General features: G+C 39.3%; 3 protein-coding genes across 7 annotated transcripts in view; 2 read left to right on the top strand and 1 right to left on the bottom strand.

The window, feature by feature from the left end:
• The window catches only part of pbk (PDZ binding kinase), a 6,348-nt gene extending 1,309 nt beyond the window's left edge, over positions 1-5,039 (top strand). The window contains exons 3-7 of the mRNA XM_042214463.1: positions 545-684; positions 1,042-1,211; positions 2,067-2,196; positions 3,503-3,679; positions 4,278-5,039. Coding sequence (XP_042070397.1) covers positions 545-684; positions 1,042-1,211; positions 2,067-2,196; positions 3,503-3,679; positions 4,278-4,516 — 856 coding nt within the window. The 3' untranslated portion in view covers positions 4,517-5,039. The remainder of the gene's footprint in view (positions 1-544; positions 685-1,041; positions 1,212-2,066; positions 2,197-3,502; positions 3,680-4,277) is intronic.
• A 1,169-nt stretch (positions 5,040-6,208) lies between these two features.
• esco2 (establishment of sister chromatid cohesion N-acetyltransferase 2) lies at positions 6,209-15,377 on the bottom strand. Of its 4 annotated transcripts, none has more exons than XM_005947964.2 (15): positions 15,300-15,377; positions 14,225-14,277; positions 13,515-13,657; positions 13,029-13,341; positions 12,643-12,931; positions 12,053-12,174; positions 11,739-11,853; positions 10,921-11,008; positions 10,749-10,791; positions 10,464-10,608; positions 10,082-10,213; positions 8,299-8,388; positions 7,974-8,117; positions 7,550-7,734; positions 6,209-7,020 (listed from the first exon to the last, which is right to left on the bottom strand). In XM_005947964.2, exons 2-15 carry the CDS (start codon positions 14,275-14,277, stop codon positions 6,888-6,890), a joined length of 1,995 nt encoding a protein of 664 aa, XP_005948026.1. In that variant the 5' UTR covers positions 15,300-15,377; the 3' UTR covers positions 6,209-6,887. The 4 variants fall into 4 exon arrangements, with proteins under 4 accessions (XP_005948026.1, XP_005948028.1, XP_005948027.1 ...); XM_005947966.2 differs by having other exon boundaries at positions 12,643-12,928; XM_005947965.3 differs by having other exon boundaries at positions 15,215-15,342.
• A 284-nt stretch (positions 15,378-15,661) lies between these two features.
• Positions 15,662-20,791, top strand: ccdc25 (coiled-coil domain containing 25). 2 transcript variants are annotated; one of them, XM_005947963.3, is made up of 9 exons: positions 15,662-15,845; positions 15,982-16,029; positions 16,193-16,232; positions 18,747-18,798; positions 19,034-19,109; positions 19,235-19,338; positions 19,460-19,662; positions 20,093-20,138; positions 20,276-20,791. In XM_005947963.3, exons 1-9 carry the CDS (start codon positions 15,821-15,823, stop codon positions 20,303-20,305), a joined length of 624 nt encoding a protein of 207 aa, XP_005948025.1. In that variant the 5' UTR covers positions 15,662-15,820; the 3' UTR covers positions 20,306-20,791. The 2 variants fall into 2 exon arrangements, with proteins under 2 accessions (XP_005948025.1, XP_014184930.1); XM_014329444.2 differs by having other exon boundaries at positions 16,193-16,314.
• Positions 20,792-21,606: the final 815 nt, after the last annotated feature.

The following is a 21,606-nucleotide window of genomic DNA, read 5'->3' as shown; positions in this document are numbered from 1 at the left end:
TTTAAAAAACTGTTTAAAAAATCTTAGCTGAAGATAATGTGACAAGATCCCAACAGACTGTGTGAACAATAGTGTTTTTTGTGCGACAGTGTGGCACACATTATGATGAGAGCTTGTTTAAAATTAAAAATGTAATATAGTTCACAGGTTTGGCATGAAGCATGTGAAGGAAAATTAAATATGATTTTTTTTTTTTTTTAATTCAGATGCAACTTTCATCTCTCCTAGTAACTAAAAACTGCTGTGATATCAGCTCATGTTCTGTCTGCTAATCGTCTGTGGGTGTTAGTAGGGATGCATGCAGGTGGGACATCTAGCCAATCTAGTTGGAGCTGTATATTGCAAACTTAACATGAATGAGCAGTGTGTTTTTAAAGGCCATATTATATTGCCATTACCAATATCGTGTCTCTTTCAGTATCTCATGACCAAGTAAACAAATACATCTAAAAGATATTTTATCGCATTTGCAATTCCTGTCTGTGTACATAAACATAAAAAAACAAATGCGCTCTAACTGTGTGTTTTTGATGATTAATCGTAGAGTGGGCAACCTAAATGCATCACCCTGGGCTGTGAAGAAGATCAACAGTAAATGTGCAGCCAAACAGGTGACTGTTTACCAGGAGCGCCTCAACGAGGAGGCAAAGGTCCTGAAAGGAATCAATCACCCAAACATCGTTGGTAAGAGCGGGCACTGTTGTGATGGCGATCTGTCTCAGTTAGTAGTGACACAAAAAAAACAGATTCATTGTTCAGCTCCCTGAGGTCACATTATATGTCCCCTTACATGTGCAAGTCAGTAACTTATATTCTCCATAAATTTTTGACATTGTTTCTAAGAAAAGATAAGAAGATAACAAAAAACACTGAATCCCACAGTTCTACATCATTTGATTTTTTTATTAATGTTTGTGTTGGTCACTTGGTAAAAATCTTGTGCAAAATAGCTTTTTGGTTCTCTTATTTTCAGATCATGCCGTCTGTGATACTGTTATATTTGCTCTTTTAAACCTTGTGCGTCTTTGTGCAAACATCAAGGTTTCCGTGCCTTCACCACTGCCAAAGATGGCTCCAAGTGTCTGGCCATGGAGTACGGAGGAGAGCAGTCCCTCAATGACCTGATAGAGAAGCGGAGGGAGGGCGGTCTGAAAGCTTTTCCTGCCGCTATTATAGAGAAAGTGGCACTGCATGTGGCTCGTGGCCTGCAGGTAAATTGCTTACATGGTCCTCCTTTCTACCTGGCATAAACACCTGTGTCATAACTGGAAATACATACATACATACATACGTACATATATAGTCACAGGTGGGATTAATTCCCACATCTGACCATGTGTAGCTATTACACATGATCTTTTACGACATGGTACAAATTATTTTATATGTCTGCTTGAGCTGCATGTTTTTAGATACGGATATTTGGTGATTTAAAAATCCAATATTGGCTGATACTTTTTTCTGTTGGAAACACTGCAAACAGTTTTCGCTAACATCTGCGATGTTGAGTTATTTGTGAGTCCTTGCTAAGCAAATATGTCGGTGCAGTTTAAATGTTTTATTTGTTATTGTTTGTGGCACAACAAACATGTTGCCAGCAGAGCAGGTACAGAGTGCCCTCTGGAGGATAAACTATGCAACATAACATGGCTGAAGAGTCTTTCTCCCATCTGTCAAATATTCATCTGTCTGCCAATATATCAACTGACAGTATCTTTTAGGCTGTAATATATTTATTATTTAGGTGAAAACAAATTAAATACATTTTTAAAAATTACACATAACACACACCAAGACATAAAAATTTAAAAATACTAACCACTTAATAGATAAAAAGTGGTGTTTTTATCTGAAACGTATTGGTCATCTTTATTTTCTTCCAGGATGTGCTGATGCTAAATAATATCCCTGGTTAAAAGTAAAACATTTGTGAGGCAATGGTAAATTTTCATAGTATTTACTGTTTAATAATCCTCCAGCTCACTTTATTCAAAAGTTTCTTTCATTCCTAAATATTTGTCTGTTTAACATCAGCCATGAGCTTCAGGAATACTTTGTCTTTGCAGTATCTACACAATGGGAAGCTGCTGCTGCACGGGGACATGAAATCATGTAACGTGGTCATCAAGGGTGACTTTGAAACAGTGAAAATCTGCGATGTTGGCGTGTCTCTGCAGCTGGATGAAAACATGAAAGGTAAATTCTGTTTTTGTTCACGAGATATAGCTCTGGGTTTTTCCGTCATATTAAAGATTTTTGACCAGTTTTATATATGAGAGTTTGAGATTTGAAATGTTAATCTACTGAAACAAGGTCCCAGCAGCAGCATTATAGTGCATTATAGTTTGTCTGGAAGCATTGTTTCTGGTGTAGTTTTCAGCTTTGCAGAAGTAGTTATGTTGCCAATAAGCTGACGAGCTCAGAATAACACCCACACAGCTCAAGCACATGTGCTGATTTATTTTCTGTTGTTTCTGTTGAGCTTTGGATGGAAACTGTAGTTATAATTACTTTGTTATATTTTTTAGGGTTTTATTAAATTAGCTGGAATTAAACAGACTTAACCCTGCCAGCTCTGCTCTAATGTCTCCTCAAATCAACGAGTCGGGTCAAATAATCTGGGGGGGAAATAATAATCACAATATTAAACTTCCTTTATTCTTCCTTGTCTTTGACCTCAGTGAAAAATGTCATGAATTTGGGGAAGGATGTAAAGGAGACTTCATGTAAAGAATTGTGTTTCTGCTCAATAATGTGTTGGCTGATGATGTTGGCATTAAAATAAATCTTCACAGAGAACAACACCAAAGGCCTTCCTACTTTAGCCCATATCTTAGGTGCCTTTTTCTCATGAAAACAGATGTCTGACCTGGTGAAAATTGTCATAAGCAGCATGTAATAAAAGGAATATGGCTTCGTGGTCACAAAAGTGAAAAAATTAGATTTTATTCAGAAATGTTCAGCCAGCTCTTACGTTTCTCTCCTTGCTGAACAGATGAGCCATGTTCATTTTCCCCCCTTACTAAAGCAACTCAGTGAGCTCCTTTTATGACTGCCATGCAGGTCATTTCATTCATAAAGCAGCAAAACTGAGTACTCACTCACAGCGCATTGTTAAATGGTGCAGTTAACTGAAGTGGTACAGAGCGTATGCAGGCACACAAATGGGATTAATCATGGATTAAAGCACAGAATTGGCAGACACATTTGTGTGGTAACCGCTGTTTACAGCAGTTGATTTACTTTGTTTTTCTGCCCGGATAGAAACATAAATTATCCTCATACATCATGTCATCAGTCTGCGGGGGTCTCCAACAATTTGGGTTCAATTTGAACTAATTAGAAACTTCTGGAGCCTCAAAGATGCGCTTTGTTTTTAAAAGTAATGTAATTTTGGGTGACGCCATTGTGGCAACCTGGACAAATTAAATTTGTTTGTTTTGCAGTTAAATTGTTTCTCAGTCCAAAAGGAGTTTCATGAAAAACAACTCTGTGTCTTCAGTGTCTGACCCAAAAGCGGAGTACATCGGCACAGAGCCGTGGAAGCCCAAGGAATGTTTGGATGAAGGAGGAGAGATCACAGACAAGGCAGACATCTACGCCTACGGTCTCACTCTGTGGGAGATGATGACGCTGGCCATGCCTCATCTGGAGATGCTGGAGGATGAGGAGGGTGAAGGTGAGATGTCACTTTGATTTACTCAGACATGTTAACTTTTCTTTCATGTGTCTTCATGACACTTTCACAGTTTTTCAGTTTGCATTATTTGGTTTCCAGTGCCTCTTAAGCTTGCTTGGTTCTAAGTTAGCAGTAGAAAGTAGCAAAATGTTATCCTCCTCAGTGTAAACTAGAGCCTTAGCTCTGTCCTAAGAGGATACATTTAAATTTCATTTATTACTTTCTGTGCAGCTACAGTTATGTTTGGCTGACACAAAATCCTAATCCACATCAACTGACACTGATGCTTCCAGTCCTCCTTTATTTCTACAAACAGTGACTATAATAAGAATGTATCTTCTTTCATTTTTAAATATTCATTCTTAATGTTCATTCCCTGCAAACGTGTAATTGTTCAGTTTGATTGTGCCCACATACTTACATCTTGACTGTACTTTCTGATAGTAGTTTAAAAGGTTAGACTCTGACAAAGAAGCATGTTGCTCCATCAGATTATCATTCCTGAAGTGTGTGTAGAAGAAGCATAACTCCATACAGTGAAGACTAAAGGAAAAACCTAATTGTGGAACAGTATACTGACTGTGTTTTTGCGCTTTAGTTTTAGAGGACTCTGTGGAGCTGAGTTTTGACGAGGACGCCTACTATGAGCGGCTGGGGACGCGGCCGGCACTGGACACCGAGGCTCTGGGCAGCTCGTACCGGAGAATGGTGGAGCTCTTCTACCTCTGCACGGAGGAGGACCCCAAGAAAAGACCAACAGCCGCCCAGATCGTCCAGGCTTTAGAGAGCAACGCCTCCCTGGACAAAACACCCTCTGAGGTGATCGTTATCGACTGAGTTATTCTGCTCGCTGTCAGAGGTGCAGCTTAGAAATGTTTAATGAAACTTCATAAATGTCGGGCTAATCGATTTATTTTCTAAAGGGGTTAATGATTATAGAACAGATGGCCATAAAGAGTCTCCTGATACATATCTATTTTTTCTGCACGGGTTAATAAACAAACTTTCACTGAGCATAAACATAGTTAATGGTTAAAGTGGATTTAAATATGAATATACTACAGACTCACTTGCTCAAATGCCTTTCCAGTTTGTGCTGATCTCTTTATATCGCTATTTGTCTGTTATCTTTCCTATTGTGTTACAGTCCTTTTATATTGTAAATGTTTTTGCTTTCATCCACTGTTTATATGTATTTGTCATTTTAATCTCATTCGACTTGTAACCTGTAAAATGTTCGTTTATAGTTTTTTTGTTTTTTTTTTTTAAATATCAATAAATTGGACAATGATCTCAGACCACTTTCCCACATTCACGCACTTTCTCAAGCTAGAAATATTTTTGTTATGTATCAGTGGCAAAAGCCTATCAATAAAAGGTAGGACTTAAATAATTCTCTTGTTTAACTTTAAAAATCTGATCAGCTACTTATGGCTGAAATTATTTGAGACTAAGCTGAAACTTACAGCTTTTAGCTACGTCATCTTTGCCAGCAGGTTCACCTTCCTTGTACAATACTCACTGTACAAGCAACTTAAGGGACATTTAAGAGATGCTTTCGACTGCTGCTTCCAACAGACAAATATAGATTTTAAAATATCTAAAAAAAAAAAAATCTCAAAGGATGGTTTATTGTTATGAATACATGGTGCATTTATAAATTGTGCCAGTACTTGCAGTTCTGCTCTTACACTGATGTAGATCTCATGCTCCCTAAAAGCCTGAAGAGAAGACGGCACAGATTCAATAAATTCAACATCAATCACAGGTTATTTCCACAAATGACTCGCAAATAGGAAATTTATACTTGGGTCCAATTGTAATTGCAATTCACTAGTTTTTGAAACAGAACACGTGGCAGCAAACTCTTGAACTAAATGGATGTGAGGGAACGTTCAAAGGACAAATGTTTCTTTTCCTCCAGAAAGAGGGGAAAAAAAAAAACAGAAAGCCACAGCATTTTATTCATTCCTGTAGCTTGACACAAACATGAAACAGCAGGGAATGACCACAGATTAATTAAATAATACCATTAACAAGCATGAATGCTGGCAATGGCATCGGGCGCATTCATGCTGATTTGATAAGTCCAAATCAGCTGTAAGAAGTTACTTTTTCTCAGTTTTGGGGGAAGAAAAAGGTTTTACAGAAAAGCGATTGCTGGTTAGTTTGACTTCGCATCAAAAACTGCTGAACTATTTTACTTGAGTTTGTGTCTGGGTTGCTTTGTCTTCCTTTCCAGTCCCCAGTTTCAAATGTAAAGAAAAACCTGTCAAGTTTCAGCATCATATGGTTTGGAAAAACCAGACAATGACAGACAAATGCTACTACAGTTATTTACAAAAAACAGTATTAAAATTGAAATTTGTTTTTAGAAAAAAAAGAAAAGGTAATTTTACATACAGCCTGCCGTGCTCCTTTACAGTTCAAGCTGCACTGGTACTGCTGCACTCTATTTCCTCTATTGCAGAAGAACTGTTGGTATGCACACTTTGAGACATTTTGACAAAAAGACCAAGACTCAAAACACAAACTTAACATGTTTATTAGATGCATTTACAAAGCCTCAAAACAACAAAAGGATCCACCTTTAAACAGGTTGGTTTCTATAAACATCTCCAGAAAATGTCGAGCCCGGAGCACAAACACATTCTGCTCAGATGAGCATGTAGCAAAGAGGCTTCTAGTTTTCTGTCCTTAATTTGAACATGAAGACAAATACTGCAAACTGAAAGCAAACTGAGAAACGTCTTCAGTCAGGATTCAAGCTCCTTATAAAGAAAAAAAAAAAAGAAAAAAATAGGCACTGCCATTAAACAAAAACATTCAACAGTGAAGAGGCAGTCCTGAATATAAATATTGATTCATGAGCTTTTAAAACCATATTCAGGAACACAACAGGGAGCTTCAGCGTTCTGATTCGACCTCCAAACTCCTCAAACCGCAGTCTGAGCAACTGTGTGATAAAACAAGCCTGATCAACAAAGGCTTAACCCACAGGACCAAAAGGATCAATGCCAGCATCGTGGCTGGTTTTAATGCTGTGGCTGATCACTGTATACAGCCAAGATTTAAATGGAGACAAAACTCAGCCTGGCCTAATCAGCATGGAAAAACCTGAACACTTGTTGCTTTGCATATGAAGAGACAATTTTAAACCAACTGCCATTTCAGAGGAACAGGGACAAATTTTGAATTCCTTCCAAACTCATGCAACAAAGTTGTAAACAAGGAAGGTTGGTGTGTTGCAGTACTTGGTGGCAAACAGTTTGCCGTCAGGTGTCGGATCAGAGAAGGCGATTTCTTCCTTGGTTAGGGGACTGCCGTACATGAACGTACTCCTAAGACAAAAAGGGAAAAGAAACTGAAGCCATCAGCCATTTTAGATCCAGTCAAACACTTTATGTGAGCCTGTTTCCAGTTTTACCACCTGCTGTTGACCATAGTGTTTACCATTCAAATATTATTTAGAGGGTCCACAAGTTCATGTGTGTGAGGAGTTTACTCAGTAACCAGCTGACTGAGACATCATACATTGCAAAAAATATTAAAAAACACTTTGAAAACACATTAGATCTCAATGAGTGGAAAACAAATGTGCCGACACCTATACTGATAATGTGTTAGGAACGAAAAAGATGCCATATTGATACAGAGGGCTGAATTCAAAGACACCCTAAAGTAATAGTAATAAAATAAGTAATAAAAATGGTTTCGTAGTTCTTGCTTATACTGGGGTCATACTGACAGTCATCACAGCCGTGTTAATATAAACAACTTTTATATGGCTACAATGAAAACAAAATTCTTCATTTCTATGAGGAAACAAGTAAGGAGACCGCGAGATTCATGTTGTGTGCATCATCCTACCTCACTGTGTCCAGCATGCGGGTGGCAATGCCCTGTCGCCTGGCCAGGCTGAAGACCCAGATCCGACTGATTCCACACAGAGCTTGTTCTGGGACAGTGGAGCAACACCAGGCTCTGTGTCTCTCCATGAAGTCGTCCTTTGTCATGTCCTTGTGTCGATCTGGCTGTTCAAGGACTCTGTAAGCCTGAAGAGAATCTATGCATAAGTTACGGCACCTCTAAGATCTATGTGGCATCAACTGAAACTTCAAAACGAAACCATCGTTTTGAAGACCAAGAGGATAATTAAAGGCTAATCTCCAAAGCAAATCTGATGTTTAAAAGCTTTACATGTTAGCTGCAGCGTTACTATGTTTCAACAAACTGACTTCCTGAACAAACATTTATATTTTCAGATATGCTAGAGACACTAACACAGCCGTACCTGTCGTATGGGCTCAGCGACGAGGCATCCTACCACCAGTCGCTCTGTGTTGATGAACAGGTAGGTTTTAGCCTGAGTTGGTCTGCTCAGAGCCACCTGCTGGAACCCCAGCTCATTGTCCGCTACACGCCGCACATCCTCAGCCTGAAAGCAAACACACAAAAATGATTAAAAATTAAATGCAACACTTTTAAGTAAACGCTAACTTGTGTACGAGGCTGTCTGTCTACACTTCTGTCTGTTTAAAAGTGAAAGCACTTAACAACAAATAAGCATGGAGAAAAATCTGAAATAAGCAGAAGTGCTTCAGTGTGCTGGCTCAAACCTTTTTGATGGCGTACTTGGGATCATCTGGCATGACCAGGAGGATTTTTCCATCCCAGAACTCAGCCACCACCCGTTCCTTCTTCCAGCCCTGAGAAAACACAACAGAGGAAAGGAGCTGCAGTTACAAGCCAACAATTACAACAACAACCTCATCCCACGAAGTAAACTCCTGCCAGCAGCTTTAACAGCTTCCCTGATCCCCACCCCCCCACATGGACTATACTTGGGTGGGCTGCTCAGGTACACTAAAGTCCACCCAACTATGTTTGGCAGCTAATGCTGCATAATTTTTTCAATATGTTTCTAAAGCACTAGTCACACTTTAGTACTTCATAAACTCACGTCTTCTGTCCAGAGAGACTGAATGGTAAATGGCCGGTATTTGTATAGCGCAGGGGTCGGCAACCTGCGGCTCTTTAGTCCTTATAGTGCGGCTCCGTGTGGTTTGGGGAAATAAATTAGAAGTATTTAGCTGAAGTGTATTTTATTTATTAGTTCTTGTACATTGGAAGATTATTGTGATATTGAAATATAAAAATAAAATTATATTTTATTATTTTTTCATCGCTCAAAATAAGCGTCACACTCGCGGAAGCCGGTGTACCCGCCGAAACGCCGTGCATTTATCGAGACTTTCAACCCCAGGTAGGCCAATTATGGATCTTCGGATCCACATTATGTCAGCAGCTGTTCTCCACCGTGAACTATGTTAAAAACAAACACCGCTCACGCCTCACAGATGACAGCTTACAGTCCTGCGTAAAGATGAAAGTGACTTCGTACAGCCCCGATTTGCAGACGCTGTGCGCAGAGGTTCAGGAGCAGAAGTCCCATTGTAAACATATCACGGCAGACCCGACGATGTTTCCATGAACACTTTTCAGCATCTCTTTATTGACCACTTTTCACACACGGTTGCTGTACGCATACAGCCGGCTGTAGCTTTTCAGCTCACAGCCTGACACACACCAACACAACAGCATAGATAGCACAGACGTTAAGGCGGCGAGGCGTGATTGCACACATTAACCGGGTAAAATACATATTTAGGCAGAATTTTGCAAATATCTATTTTTCATTTTTTAGCAGCATAGTTTTTCAATTTATTCTTACAACCATTGGACCCGACTTCTACTCAAAAGCACCATAGGAATATGAGAAAAAAGAGCACTATGTGCTTTTTTATTTTTTAAAAGTCAGGCAAGGCTCCAAAAGCCCAAATGGTGGCGCTCACAACAGTTGTTGTTTGCTACATGCATCATTTTAGTTCAGCTGGGTGTCTTTCCTTTTGTTATATTTCTTTAAGAGTTCAAAATGTGTTAATTACATAAATAAAATGTAATTTTCTCTGTAGCACTTCATGGATTTCATAAGCAACACACCTTAGTTGTTCACACAAAGCATAAAGGTAAAAAAAACAATATATACAGTGTTATCTTCATTTTAGATGTCAAAAAGTATTTGCGGCTCCCAGTGTTTTCTTTTGCGTGGAAACCGGGTCCAAATGGCTCTTTGGGTGTTAAAGGTTGCTGACCCCTCGTATAGCGCTTTACTTAGTCCCTAAGGACCCCAAAGCGCTTTACACTACATTCAGTCATTCACACATTCACACACTGGTGATGGCAGCTACATTGTAGCCACAGCTGCCCCCCTGGGGCGCACTGACAGAGGCGAGGCTGCCGGACACTGGCGCCACCGGGCCCTCTGACCACCACCAGTAGGCAACGAGTGAAGTTTCTTGCCCAAGGACACAACGACAGAAGGGAGAGAAGGATGTTTACCACAAATTTGATGGAGTCGAGGAAGCGCTGGTGGAACTGGGTGTGCTGGAAATTGTCCTCTGGGTTGTCTGCACTGTACACCATCCCACATGAGCTGCAGGTCGTTGCACCAAACTGTTTCTGACCAGCATCCTGATGTGAGAGTGTAAAAAAAAAAAAAAATACAAAAATTCATTCAGTAAAGAAACAAAAGCAATGAAATCAAATAAAATGTATCGCAAAAAAACAAAACCCCAAAGTTCGTGATTTTTGTGGGTTGAATATTTGAACAAGTTTCAAGCAAAGATATCTGCATCAGGCTGGGTGAGTATGGGGTGAGGATCAGAATAGAAAATAAATAAATATATCAAAGCATACATGCAAACAGATAAATTTAACTTACAATGATGAGCTGGTCATCATCCTGCTTCTCTTTCTTCCTGCGAATGCTTCGCTCTTTAACGGCTGAAGCTGGAGTCTGTAGCGATGCTGTCGGACCAGAAGGGGTGCTGCAGGACACAGGAGGTCGCAGAGCTGCGCTCTTTGACCTGCAGATGTTTCAAAAGAATGCTTCAGGGTTGTTTCAGTTACTGAAATTCAGTAATTGTTCCTCTATAAACTAAACACACTGCATTTATTGTACAGAAATGCCATCTTTAAATGTTGAACTCTAAACAAACCATCTTACCTTTTAGAGGCAGAACCAAATATGGGATAGACTGTTGCGGGCTCTGGAGGAAAAAAAAACAAAACTTCAACATTAACAAATGGAAGCACGACTGAGTAAAACTGAACATCTCCAGGATTTATTTATGCCACTCTATGCCTGAGTTGAGGGATCTAATAAAGTATTTGCTCACCTTTGGGAGAGCTGGAGTTAGTGCTGGTGGGGCTTATGTAACTCAGCTCAAAGGCTGGCTCAGAGCCACCTTCTGTTGTAGGAGTATGCTGAAAACATCAATTCAAGTTAACAGTCATTAAAAATTTTAAGTGATCATGAGTCAGCTACAAAAACAAAACAACAACAACAACAACAACAACAACAACAACATTTTGCCACGGTGAAGGTGCAGGATCATCTCTGGGGCGGAAATAATATCTACTCTGGGATAAGTACCTCTGAGCCACCCTGGGAAATTCCTAGTTGGTTAAACTCAGAAGACAAACCTGACAACCCAGCAGAAACCACATAAACAGTAGCAGAACAAATGGAAAAAGAGCTAAAACATCAAAGGCAGAAATGTAACCATCACAAGCGGGTTTTTTTAAGTCCTGACAGATTTTGCATCACATAGAGAATGAGCAAGGAAGGGATCGGTGTTTGCATAAACAAAAGGGGGAAATCAGAGAAAATTTCTGATTGTTTTACAATTACATTATAAAAACGGCCAAAAACAGATGCCATTCATAACTAAAGAGGAGTTTCATCCTCTTAATTTCGGTAAAGGCATGTTACAGTTTCAGCGTCTGCTGGAGTCTTGACATTTTGAGTGACACTACACAGCAACACACTGGCCCTCAGGCAAGCCTCATAGAAGGATAACAGGAGCGACTACTCGTTTTAGTGTCTGCAAGCAGGTGTAATACTCTCACAGCACTTTTAATGCTCAGTAGTAGTAGAAAAACTATCAAAGTACCATTTACATTATAAACAACAGCCATTTGGACACCCATGTACCTGACTGGTGGAGGAGGAGGCTGGTGATGTGGAGCTGTGTTGTGTTGGAGATCTCAACAACGTAACCATGAGCTCGTGAGTAATCCCGTGTTTATCCAGCACAATTTTAGAGGAGCTGAGGAAGGAAGACGATTAACAGTTTATCAATGAACATCAGTCTTGGGGCATTGATGAAGTGCAAATATTAGAGATCTGTGTTGGAAATTCAGATTGTTAAATATGCCATGAATTAAAAAATAAATAAATGAATTATAAGGGAAGTTTCATTTCTAAAACGAAAAATGAAGTCAATGGTGGGTTTAATACATCAGTACCTTGATGGCTGTGGAGTTGCAGGCTCTTCATTAACGGAGTCCATCCAGTCTGTTGGATCAAACTTCATTCTCTGTTTTGTGCTTGGTTTGTTCTCATACGTCCTCAGCGGCTTGACGGCAGTCTGCAGGAAACAACCAGGATTAAATATTACCATTAACATGACAATATTTGCCATGGAGGGGAAAAACATAATTAATTTATTTAACATATCAAATGGCAGACACCATTGCATGGAAAAACCTTTAAAATCATCATTAACTTATTATCAGATGTAAAAAATGAACCCGTTTCCCATCACACTCCAACATCTACAAGATTTTTGTTTCATTTCACTGTACACCAAACTAGGCTGTAAGTATCCCTCTGAAACCTCAACATTCTCCATGACATCAAGCGACATTTTATTAATTGAAATTGTGCGCAAGAGCCTGAAGAAAGTTACTCTTTTCTTTAAGAGTCAAGGTAAAAGGTAAAGGTAAAAATTACTCCAGTGTAGTTTGTTTCTGGGATATAGAAACCTTTTCACGATTTTAAGAAAAGAGAATCTCAAGAGATGAGATATTCCAGTAATACGTAAATGTACACAAACCTTTTCAGGTTCTTTCTGCTGTTGGTTTTCTGCCAGAGCACCCTGCGGCTGCTTTGATTCTTTGCCCTTTGTCTGTGGTAGGACAGCTGCAGACGGCCTGGTTGAAGACTTTGGCGCAGTTTTCTTGTACATGGATGTAGGTTTCTTCCCTGTACCGAAGAAAGCAGCTCCAACAAATATCTTCGGCTTAGGCTTCAGGTTGCTGAATGTGATGGTGATTGCTTTCTTGGACTCTGTGGGATTGTTGCTAGGTGCAACGGTAGGAGGATGAGTCGGTTTAGCGACACTGCTGAATTAAATAGGGAGAATTAGAACAACCTTAAAAGACCAACTAAAACAACAGCTGTTTGAAGAAGGCTTCAGAAGTATCAACAGCTATGACAAACCTGCTGCTGGGTTTGGGTTGGGACAGCTTGATCCTCTTTATTGATGTTGAGTAGCTTTTGGTACCCATCTTCCCCCCTTTACTAGATCCTGCTACTTTTCTTGGCTTACTGCCTCCCTTAATGTTCTTTGTTGTCTTCTTTTCTGGCTTTTGGGTCACAGTAGGAGAGGGTGGAGCAGCTGGACAAGGCAGAGAGTCCTTCAGAGCTTTCCTCTCAAGTGGAGTGAGATAGACTGGATTCTTTTTGCCATAGAAGGAGCTCGTGACCAAGGAAGGTTTGAATGGAGATTTTTGGGGTGATCTAGCTGGAGAGCCTTTAAAAATAAATAAATTAAAAATAAAATATCATATAAATAGATAATAGATAAATAAATCCAAATTACTATAAATGTACGAGGAAAAACCATTGTTGTTTGCATTGTTGTTTGAACAATTAAAAATTACAAAAGCATTTCTATTGCAACAAAACATGTTTAGTCCATCCCACCTGCTGGTCTGCGATGAGATTTCTGTGGGGAGGTGTCCAGACGGCCAGCTGGCTTCTTCCTGGTAGGAGACTGCTGGGGCGTTCTTGGAGACCTCCTCTTCACAGGTGACAACTCCCGCCTCACCCCCTTCTTGGCTGGGTGCCTGATGTTTGAGAAACAAAACAGATGAGACAAGCGATGGGTGAATTGGCCAATAACTTGTAACTGGCACGTTTGAGCCCATAAACTTGTCAGGAAAGTGTTTACTGAGGTTACAGAGCAGGTGATACTACTGCCTGAAAACAGGCAGCTTTTAGGTTTGAACCTTTTGGTGAAATCAGGTTTTTCTGCATGTAGTTTTCATATTCTCCAGTTTCCTCCCACAATCCAATGATATGCATGTTCGGCTAACTGGTCATTCTAAACTGGCTGTAAATGCAGGACTATGTGGGGTTGTTATGAATCACCGTTAGCCATATGGCAACCTGTTGCAAGGTTACCCCCACTTCTCACTCAAGCCTGAGTTGTAAAAGCAATTTTGCCCCATTAGTGTCAGTCTCATTATAGCAGGAACCCAATTCTAAATTTGTTGTAGTATTAAACACGAGCTTCCATAATCTCTCGACTGTAGCACAACTGAGACTATTCTCTTACATCTGAGAGTATAAGTCCAACACAGAGTACATTTCAAGAGTAAATCAGCAAGCCAAACAGCATATACACAGCTTACCTATCAGAGTCCAGGGAGGACTGCTTTCTCTTTCTGGTTGTGGTGGGCATCATCTTCATACAAAGGTAATGAAATAAAATGAAAAAGAAAAGAAAAAGAAAGTTTAAGAATTTCAGCTTTGAAAAAAAGACCATCGATCTGAAAAGTCACTCCTAATACAAAAAAAATAAAATAATTTTTTAAAAATTCATAATCAACCTGGATGTAAAAGAAAATAAAGAGATGCTTTAATCTACATTAATTACTCAAAAATGAAGATGAATCAAAAGTAACACTGCATTTTATTTCAAAAAGAACCAAACGAGATCTGTTGCCTAGTAGAACACCAGCTGCAAATCAGCTGTACCATATTATTCATGCAGACATCTTTTTGCAAATCGTAGGATATCTGGGTCACAAATCCGCCGTTGAAAGTAATACTCACTGCAGAAGGGTCACTGACACAAATGCAGCTTCAAGATATATTTCATGTCCATGGCGTTAAATCAGGAGATTTTCTACAAGGGTCTGGTGTGACTGTGGCAGGTAAACAACAGCCCACGACCTATGAGTTTAATGATCAATTAGGATGCTGATTATGAATCTCGATATGAGACAGAGCCTAAAGGTCCCCTTACTGTCATTTCGTCAGTGAGGAAAAACGAATAATCTCGAAAGCAGCTTTAGCTCGACGGTACATGTTAGCTAACGACGCGGTCATTTAAGGGCACCAGACGGAGGCGAAGAGATAATTGGCGGGACTATTGGCTTATGCAAAGGCAGCACGGTCTCCATTACAAAACAACGGGCATTTTTCATTTCGATCACGAGTTGTGCACACTTCAACTGGATACGTGCATTTGTTTGTGATTTAAAAGGTGAATAAATTAAGCATTAAACATAAGCTAGTTCTGACTGCCTTGGAAACCTTTATTAGAGTGGCGGTACTTAAAACTAATGTACCCCAATTATGAGATAAAACACAAAAATACAACTCTTCGTTTTCCTTACCAAGTATGTTTCTCTTGAGCTACATAAACCAATAAATGTTTGTATATCTGTATATATATATTTGAGTCGCTGGCGGGTCTCCTACCTCTACGGCTCGCGCGCGTTTCTTCTTTGTGTTTTGAACAGCGCGCGCCAGTGTCGGAAAAAAAACCCTACACCGTAACAGGAAACGGAAACAGCTACCACACGGGAAACGTAGTAAAAGCGGAGAGAAACTTCTAGTTCTAGCCTTCAAAATAAAACATCTTCATGTAAGAAAAAAGCCACTCATAAAAATTATGAGATAAAATTCAATTTACTAATGGAAAAAATTCGATGAGGATTATATAAAACATAAATTAACTCAAAACGAATCAGCATTTATTAATTTTATCTATCGATGTAGACCTTCGGCTTTTGTTTTGAAGGTAAATTTCGCTGTTTCCTTTGCGCTACACGCTACTTTCCCTCAGTTAGGTAACAGCTTCCCAGGTCATTTTGTACACGCGAACGGCAGCAGGTCTTACTGCAGATGAAATTTGTCTTTCTTCACAGTCAGCGGTTTAGAGCCCAAAGTTAAAACACGCATTGTTCATCTTTTTAGTGGCGATTTTTAATCCACGTAAAATGGTGTTTTACTTCACAAGCGCCGGTAAGTTGAGCTGTCATTAGCTGTTAGCCTGGTTAGCTTCGCACTCCTTACAGCTGTTTAGTGTCTTTCACGAGTTTCGTGCCAGGTGATTTTGCAGTTTCACTCAGTAACGACCCACTTCCTGTCTAATTTTTAGTGGTGGGCCCTTCCTTCACGATCTACATGGGAAAAGACAAATATGAAAGTAAGAGAGCTGTCCTTTGATCGCGCACTCACGCCCTTCTCTACCTTCCTCCGATGTGTGCTATATCTGTTCATTCCTGTGTTACTTTGTTGCTTAAACACCGGTAATAAATCTCTTATTGAATCTTATCACCTTTTAACTCGAGGCTGTTTCATGCCTACAGATGAGGATCTTATCAAGTATGGATGGCCCGAAGATATCTGGTGAGATTCTTTATCTGAACTCTGAAATAACCTGAATTTTCTGCAGCTGGGATTTTTAAAGAAACTGAGATGAGCAATAAAAGTACGTGGTTCCTAGAATCATAGATAAATGTGTCTTAACACTAAGACACATTGATGATTATGGAATTAACTTTAAGCACCATTTGTAAGAATGTATTGAACGGTCGATGTAAACATTGAGTGAGTTTATAACAGTAGAAACATTAAAGTGGAGTCCGTTAATGTAGGCATGACAAATTCATGTTAGTTTACTTTTGTAATTTAGGGTTGAAATTTGAATAAAATGTTTTCCATGCCAAATATTCACATCCCAGAAAGTTGATTCTGGTCAGGTGGATGCAGCAATTTCAGTCAGTTTAGAGTTGGTCCTTTTCACATAAATAGCAGATGAACAAGAACGAGATTTCCATACTGTTGACCCGTAGGATGCTGGTGAAAACAGTACTTCTGCCAAAAACAGAGAAAGAGAGGATGAAGGCCTGATTGGCGGTAGGGAGACAGAATGTAGGAGTTTAGAGAGTAGAGGCTTTAAATGGAGGGACTAGACCGCGAGTGCGAGAACTTGATGGTTTGGACACGTACAGCAGGGGAAAGTGGAAATACTGAAATGCCAGAAGAGAGGAAGACCACACAGAAGGTTTATGGAGGCAGAGCATGCGATAGAGGCAGGTGATCTGCTGTGATGACCCCTGAAGTGAGAGCCAAACGATGAAGGGTTGAATTGAATTTTAAAAAAAAATGCACCAAGAATTATTTGCAATTATTCAGCATTTAAACAAGTGCTTTGGATTTTCTGTATTACCAATTTCCAGCGTTGGGCAAGCTACGTTGAAAAAGTAATTAATTATAGTTACTAGTTACTTCTTCAAGTAACCGAGTTAGTAACTGAGTTACAATATTCTAAAAGTGATTAATTACTTGAAAAGTAACTTTTGCGTTACTTTAAAAAAACGTTTAACCCTCTGGGGTCCAGGGTATAATTGGCCATTTTTAACTACTTTTGATTTTCCCTCCACATTTTCCCTTTACAAACTATTTACTTTGCCTTGTTTGGTATCATTCTTTTCAGCACAACCTCACGTGTCTGAATTTACAGTCATGTTTTCATTTTGACATACTGTATTAACACAATTGATCTAAAATCAGACAAAAAGCATAAAATCAGAGTAGAAAAAGTTATATTTTTACTGTAACAACCACAAACATGTTTAATGAATCATATTTCTTAACTTTAAATGCAAATATAAATTGTCAATTTTAAAATCCTATGCACAAGTTTTGCAAACAACAAAGTTATTTGCATCCATTTACCTTTTACCCCTTTTTTAAATAACCATTTCAAACTATTTACAGAACAATCAGCTGTTCTTCAATAAGATGCCACACAAATGATTTGTGCCACTCCAAAAAAATAATTTCTGTCCACTATAAAGGAGAACATCACGGCCTGATACCTGCAGGTCTGACAGCAGCAAGTGTATCACTCCTGTTTTTTTACATGGAGACAGCAGTCGCCTCATTGTTCTGACACACAACACAAAACTATCCACAACACTACACATTAACTACACAAGACAACACATTAACTACAAACTCTAAACACGCTAAACGTCACAAATCTCTCACATCTCAAAACTCTCTCTCTCTTTTTCTGCTCTCTCACTCTCTCGCCGTCACTCCTAAAACTTCCCCTGTTTTTTGTTGTGGTTTTTGTTACTCTCTGCTTATGCTGATGTCTGCATAAGCAGAGAGTGCTTGCTGCGCTGTCCTTAGACAGTAAACGTGACAAAACTATTCAGGAAAAAACACACCTATATATTGTTTATCATGACTCTGGTTTTACGTGGCCTATCAACACAGTTTAAAAACTTATATATATCACCTTGTTGCTTCGTCATCTTGAAGTGGTCATGTGATTGACTTACCACGACTACTTTATTCTTCCTCAGTCAAACAGCAGCACTCATGCGATTGTTTTGCCCCCTTAGCTCCAGGTGTTGTTCTAGACAGTGATCGTGATTACCGTCCGCGGGAGCGCGCAGCTGCTTAAAGCTGTAGCGTCCAGATTACTTACAGCTACTTCCGTGCAACTGATATAAGATGCAGTAAGCTGAACACAGCTTTAACCGTCTGTTTGTTGAAAATAGTAACGGACCGCATTTTCTTCTTAGTAACGGTAACGGCGTTGTAACGATAGGAATAGTAATTAGTTAGATTACTCGTTACTGAAAAAGTAACGCCGTTATTCCCATCACTGCTAATATTTCTCTCTTTAAAACCGATTCGTAGTTAAAAATAGATGACTTTCATTTTTTTATTAATATTTTTATTTCCATTTAACTATAATTGTAGATTCTTTTTAGAATTATTTGTTCCTTGCCTTTGAAATTAATAAATTTTTTCTTCTGTGTATAATTTGTTACAGTTTTTCTTGTTAAAGTTATACTTTATGGCATCCTGTCATTTAAACCTTCTCCTTTTCTTTACATCCAGGTTTCACGTGGACAAACTGTCCTCAGCTCATGTATATCTGAGAATGCCAAAGGTAAGCATAAGCTCGCCCAATGAGAATGACCCTGAAAAACAGACTTTTAAATAAGAGTTCACACTCCTGAGTTTTTTCTCGGAACTGGCAATTTATTAAGAATCTAATTCTCAGAATAACTGTCACTAAATATAACAGTCGGTTCTCTGTTTTTGGTTGTGTCAGCAACACTCCACATACAAATTCTATGGAAAATATTTGACAGTGATGTAACTATTATGTGATTAATTTCTAGGGTCAAACCATTGATGATATCCCACCAGAGGTGCTGATAGACTGCGCACAACTGGTGAAAAACAACAGCATCCAAGGTAAAAAGAAAATACTCAGGCTGGCCTGAGAGATCCTCTTGTACAAGTTTCTGTCTGCTGTTATTTTTACTGGGAGGAATTTTGTATGCAGATGTGGTTAAACTTGACGTGTTACATGTTTTCAGGCTGTAAGATGAACAACATCAATGTGGTTTACACAGCGTGGGCCAACCTGAAGAAAACAGGAGACATGGATGTTGGACAGATCGGCTTTTATCGACAGAAAGAGGTCAGCAGACCTGGCTTCATGTACGCTGATGGATTATTATGCAGCAATCGGTGTAATACTCTAACATTACATAGTATTTAGGCAATTTTATGTGTTCGCTAAACTGGCTTTGTGTTCACAGGTAAAGATCGTGGCAGTGGAGAAGAAGATCAACGAGATAATAAACCGTCTGGAGAAAACAAAAGTGGAACGGTTCCCTGATCTGGCAGCAGAGAAGGAATCGAGAGATCGGGAGGAGAGGAACGAGAAGAAAGCTCAGCTGCAGGAGCAGAAGAGGAGAGAGAAGGAGGAGCAGAAAAGGAAAAAAGAGCAGGAGGAGCTCAGGTAGAACAGTGTTTTAGAAATGTTTAATTATGGCTGCATGAATATCGCCAAAACGATCGCATTGATAAGTACGATGACATTTCAGTCTGCAGTAGCACTTATATTTCACAGGAGCCTCACAGCAGTTGATATAAGACACACCACTTTAAATCTACTGATTGGTTTTTGTCAAACTAAATTTCAGCTCTATATGTACTAAGTTGTGTCCATTTGCACAATATTAGTATTTTCCCCTTAAGAGTCAAAACTATGCTAACCAAGCCATAGCAGGTGATTCCTAAAGCACACACTTATTTACGCTTAACCTTATCTGTAACAGCAAAAACCCGACCACATGTACATTTTAGATATAAATACTTATAAAATAAAAATATGTCTCAAATAAAGTTTGGCCACTATGTGTGACACTCTTGCGTTTTGGTCACTGCAGGAACTACTCGTCACTGATGAGGACTGAAAACATGAAGACTAATGAGGTGAACACCAAGAGGCATTCTATTATTTGATGTCATATATATATATATATATAATTTGTTGTTTAAGGTGTTTTTTTTAGCGAAGCAGTAGATGATGAACAGTCTGTAACTTGTGCTTTACTGCCTGTACTCTGCAGGACGGCAACGATTCAGATGACTTCATGTGAGAGGAGACAACGAGGCAGCATCAGACAGACAGCCTGCTGTCCGGCTGCTTTAGCTTCCTGTAACAGACACTGAAAAGATTAAAAAAAACTCAGACAAACCTTTTTGGCTTTGGGACACTCGGAGCAGAAAGTGAGACAGCGAGGGATGGAGGCGCCAGGACTCGTGGTTCAGAAACTGCTTTCAGACCAAACCGAGCTGATTGACCTCCTTATCGCAGAGAGGACACGGTGGACGAGGAAGCACGGGGCACCAGGATCGATGAGGGTCATTTTAAGGGGGGAGACATGCTCAGATAGCAGAACATTATCTGATGGAATTTCACTGCCTGATGATGTTCATGCTCATGATGATAAAACTGTCTGTGTCTGCGTGGGTGCGTTTGGTTCATGTTGTTGCTCCCAGTCACAATATTTTTATTTCCCCGCATGACAGATTTTATTGAATGCAGATCAGTGTATGAATTAAAAATCACGTTTATTATGAAATCTTCTCCTCGTGTATTCAAAATAGGATCAGTCATTTCATTTAGTTTCAGCTCTGATGAAGATACGAAGAAAAAACGATATTAAATTTATAGTCTTCATTTACAAAAGTATAACATATGTTTTCTTATTTGCCATCATGACTCCTGATGTTTACAGACCAGTGCAAATATCTTTTAAACTTAAAATGGAGTTTTTGCACAACAATAGCCAGTAAATCATAACGACATGCTGCTTATTGTAATATAGAGTTATTACCTTCAGAGGCTATGAACCCACAGCCTTTAACACTCAGCCTTAATAAACACAAACACTGATCTCAGGCAAGCTGGATGCCTCATTAAAGGTCACATTTTATTCTACACTGGGAATCTTTTCAAGGTGCTTTTAAGTCATTACGCATTGTGATAAAGTGCATAAAGAGGTGTGTTTATTGTGCAGACTTACAAATTTCTCTGTTGCTGTTACGGAGAGCTTATGGTCATTTGGAAGATGATCCTCTGTGAGCAACACTCCCCCACCTTTACAACAGCTGTTTAGGACATATCACTATTTTTAGTTTTACAACCTGGTTTATGAGCTTTATTGGGCATTAAAAGGGTTCCTTATCACGCCAAAACACTGCCCAAACTAAAAGGAAGTAATGTATTAAAAGTAATATAAGTAATAACTAACCTGTTCGTATATCTGTATAGACCGGAACTGTGCTGTGGCAGCAAGAAGCTCATAACAACCTGGTAATTAATAAATAAGAAAAACACCTCTCTCTCCACTGTTTTGCGAAGTTGTTTTTGTTGTGTTGTGGATATTTCTCACGG

The sequence above is a fragment of the Haplochromis burtoni genome, unplaced genomic scaffold, assembly GCF_018398535.1.
Source record: "Haplochromis burtoni strain Fernald_Lab_line unplaced genomic scaffold, NCSU_Asbu1 Contig_567, whole genome shotgun sequence".
Lineage (NCBI taxonomy): Eukaryota > Metazoa > Chordata > Actinopteri > Cichliformes > Cichlidae > Haplochromis > Haplochromis burtoni.
This window is presented reverse-complemented; position numbering and strand designations above follow the sequence as displayed.

What these genes read in the sequence shown, in the direction of transcription:
- esco2 (XM_005947964.2), bottom strand. Translation starts at nt 14,277, where the DNA reads ATGATGCCCACCACAACCAGAAAGAGAAAGCAGTCCTCCCTGGACTCT. An exon ending in TCGACTCCATCAAATTTGTG is followed by an intron (nt 8,389 to 10,081) that starts GTAAACATCCTT and finishes GTGTTTTCTCAG; the next exon opens with GGCTGGAAGAAGGAACGGGT. An exon ending in TCGCTGAGCCCATACGACAG is followed by an intron (nt 7,735 to 7,973) that starts GTACGGCTGTGT and finishes GATTCTCTTCAG; the next exon opens with GCTTACAGAGTCCTTGAACA.
- ccdc25 (XM_005947963.3), top strand. Translation starts at nt 15,821, where the DNA reads ATGGTGTTTTACTTCACAAGCGCCG. An exon ending in GTTTTACTTCACAAGCGCCG is followed by an intron (nt 15,846 to 15,981) that starts GTAAGTTGAGCT and finishes TCTAATTTTTAG; the next exon opens with TGGTGGGCCCTTCCTTCACG. An exon ending in GAAAAACAACAGCATCCAAG is followed by an intron (nt 19,110 to 19,234) that starts GTAAAAAGAAAA and finishes ACATGTTTTCAG; the next exon opens with GCTGTAAGATGAACAACATC.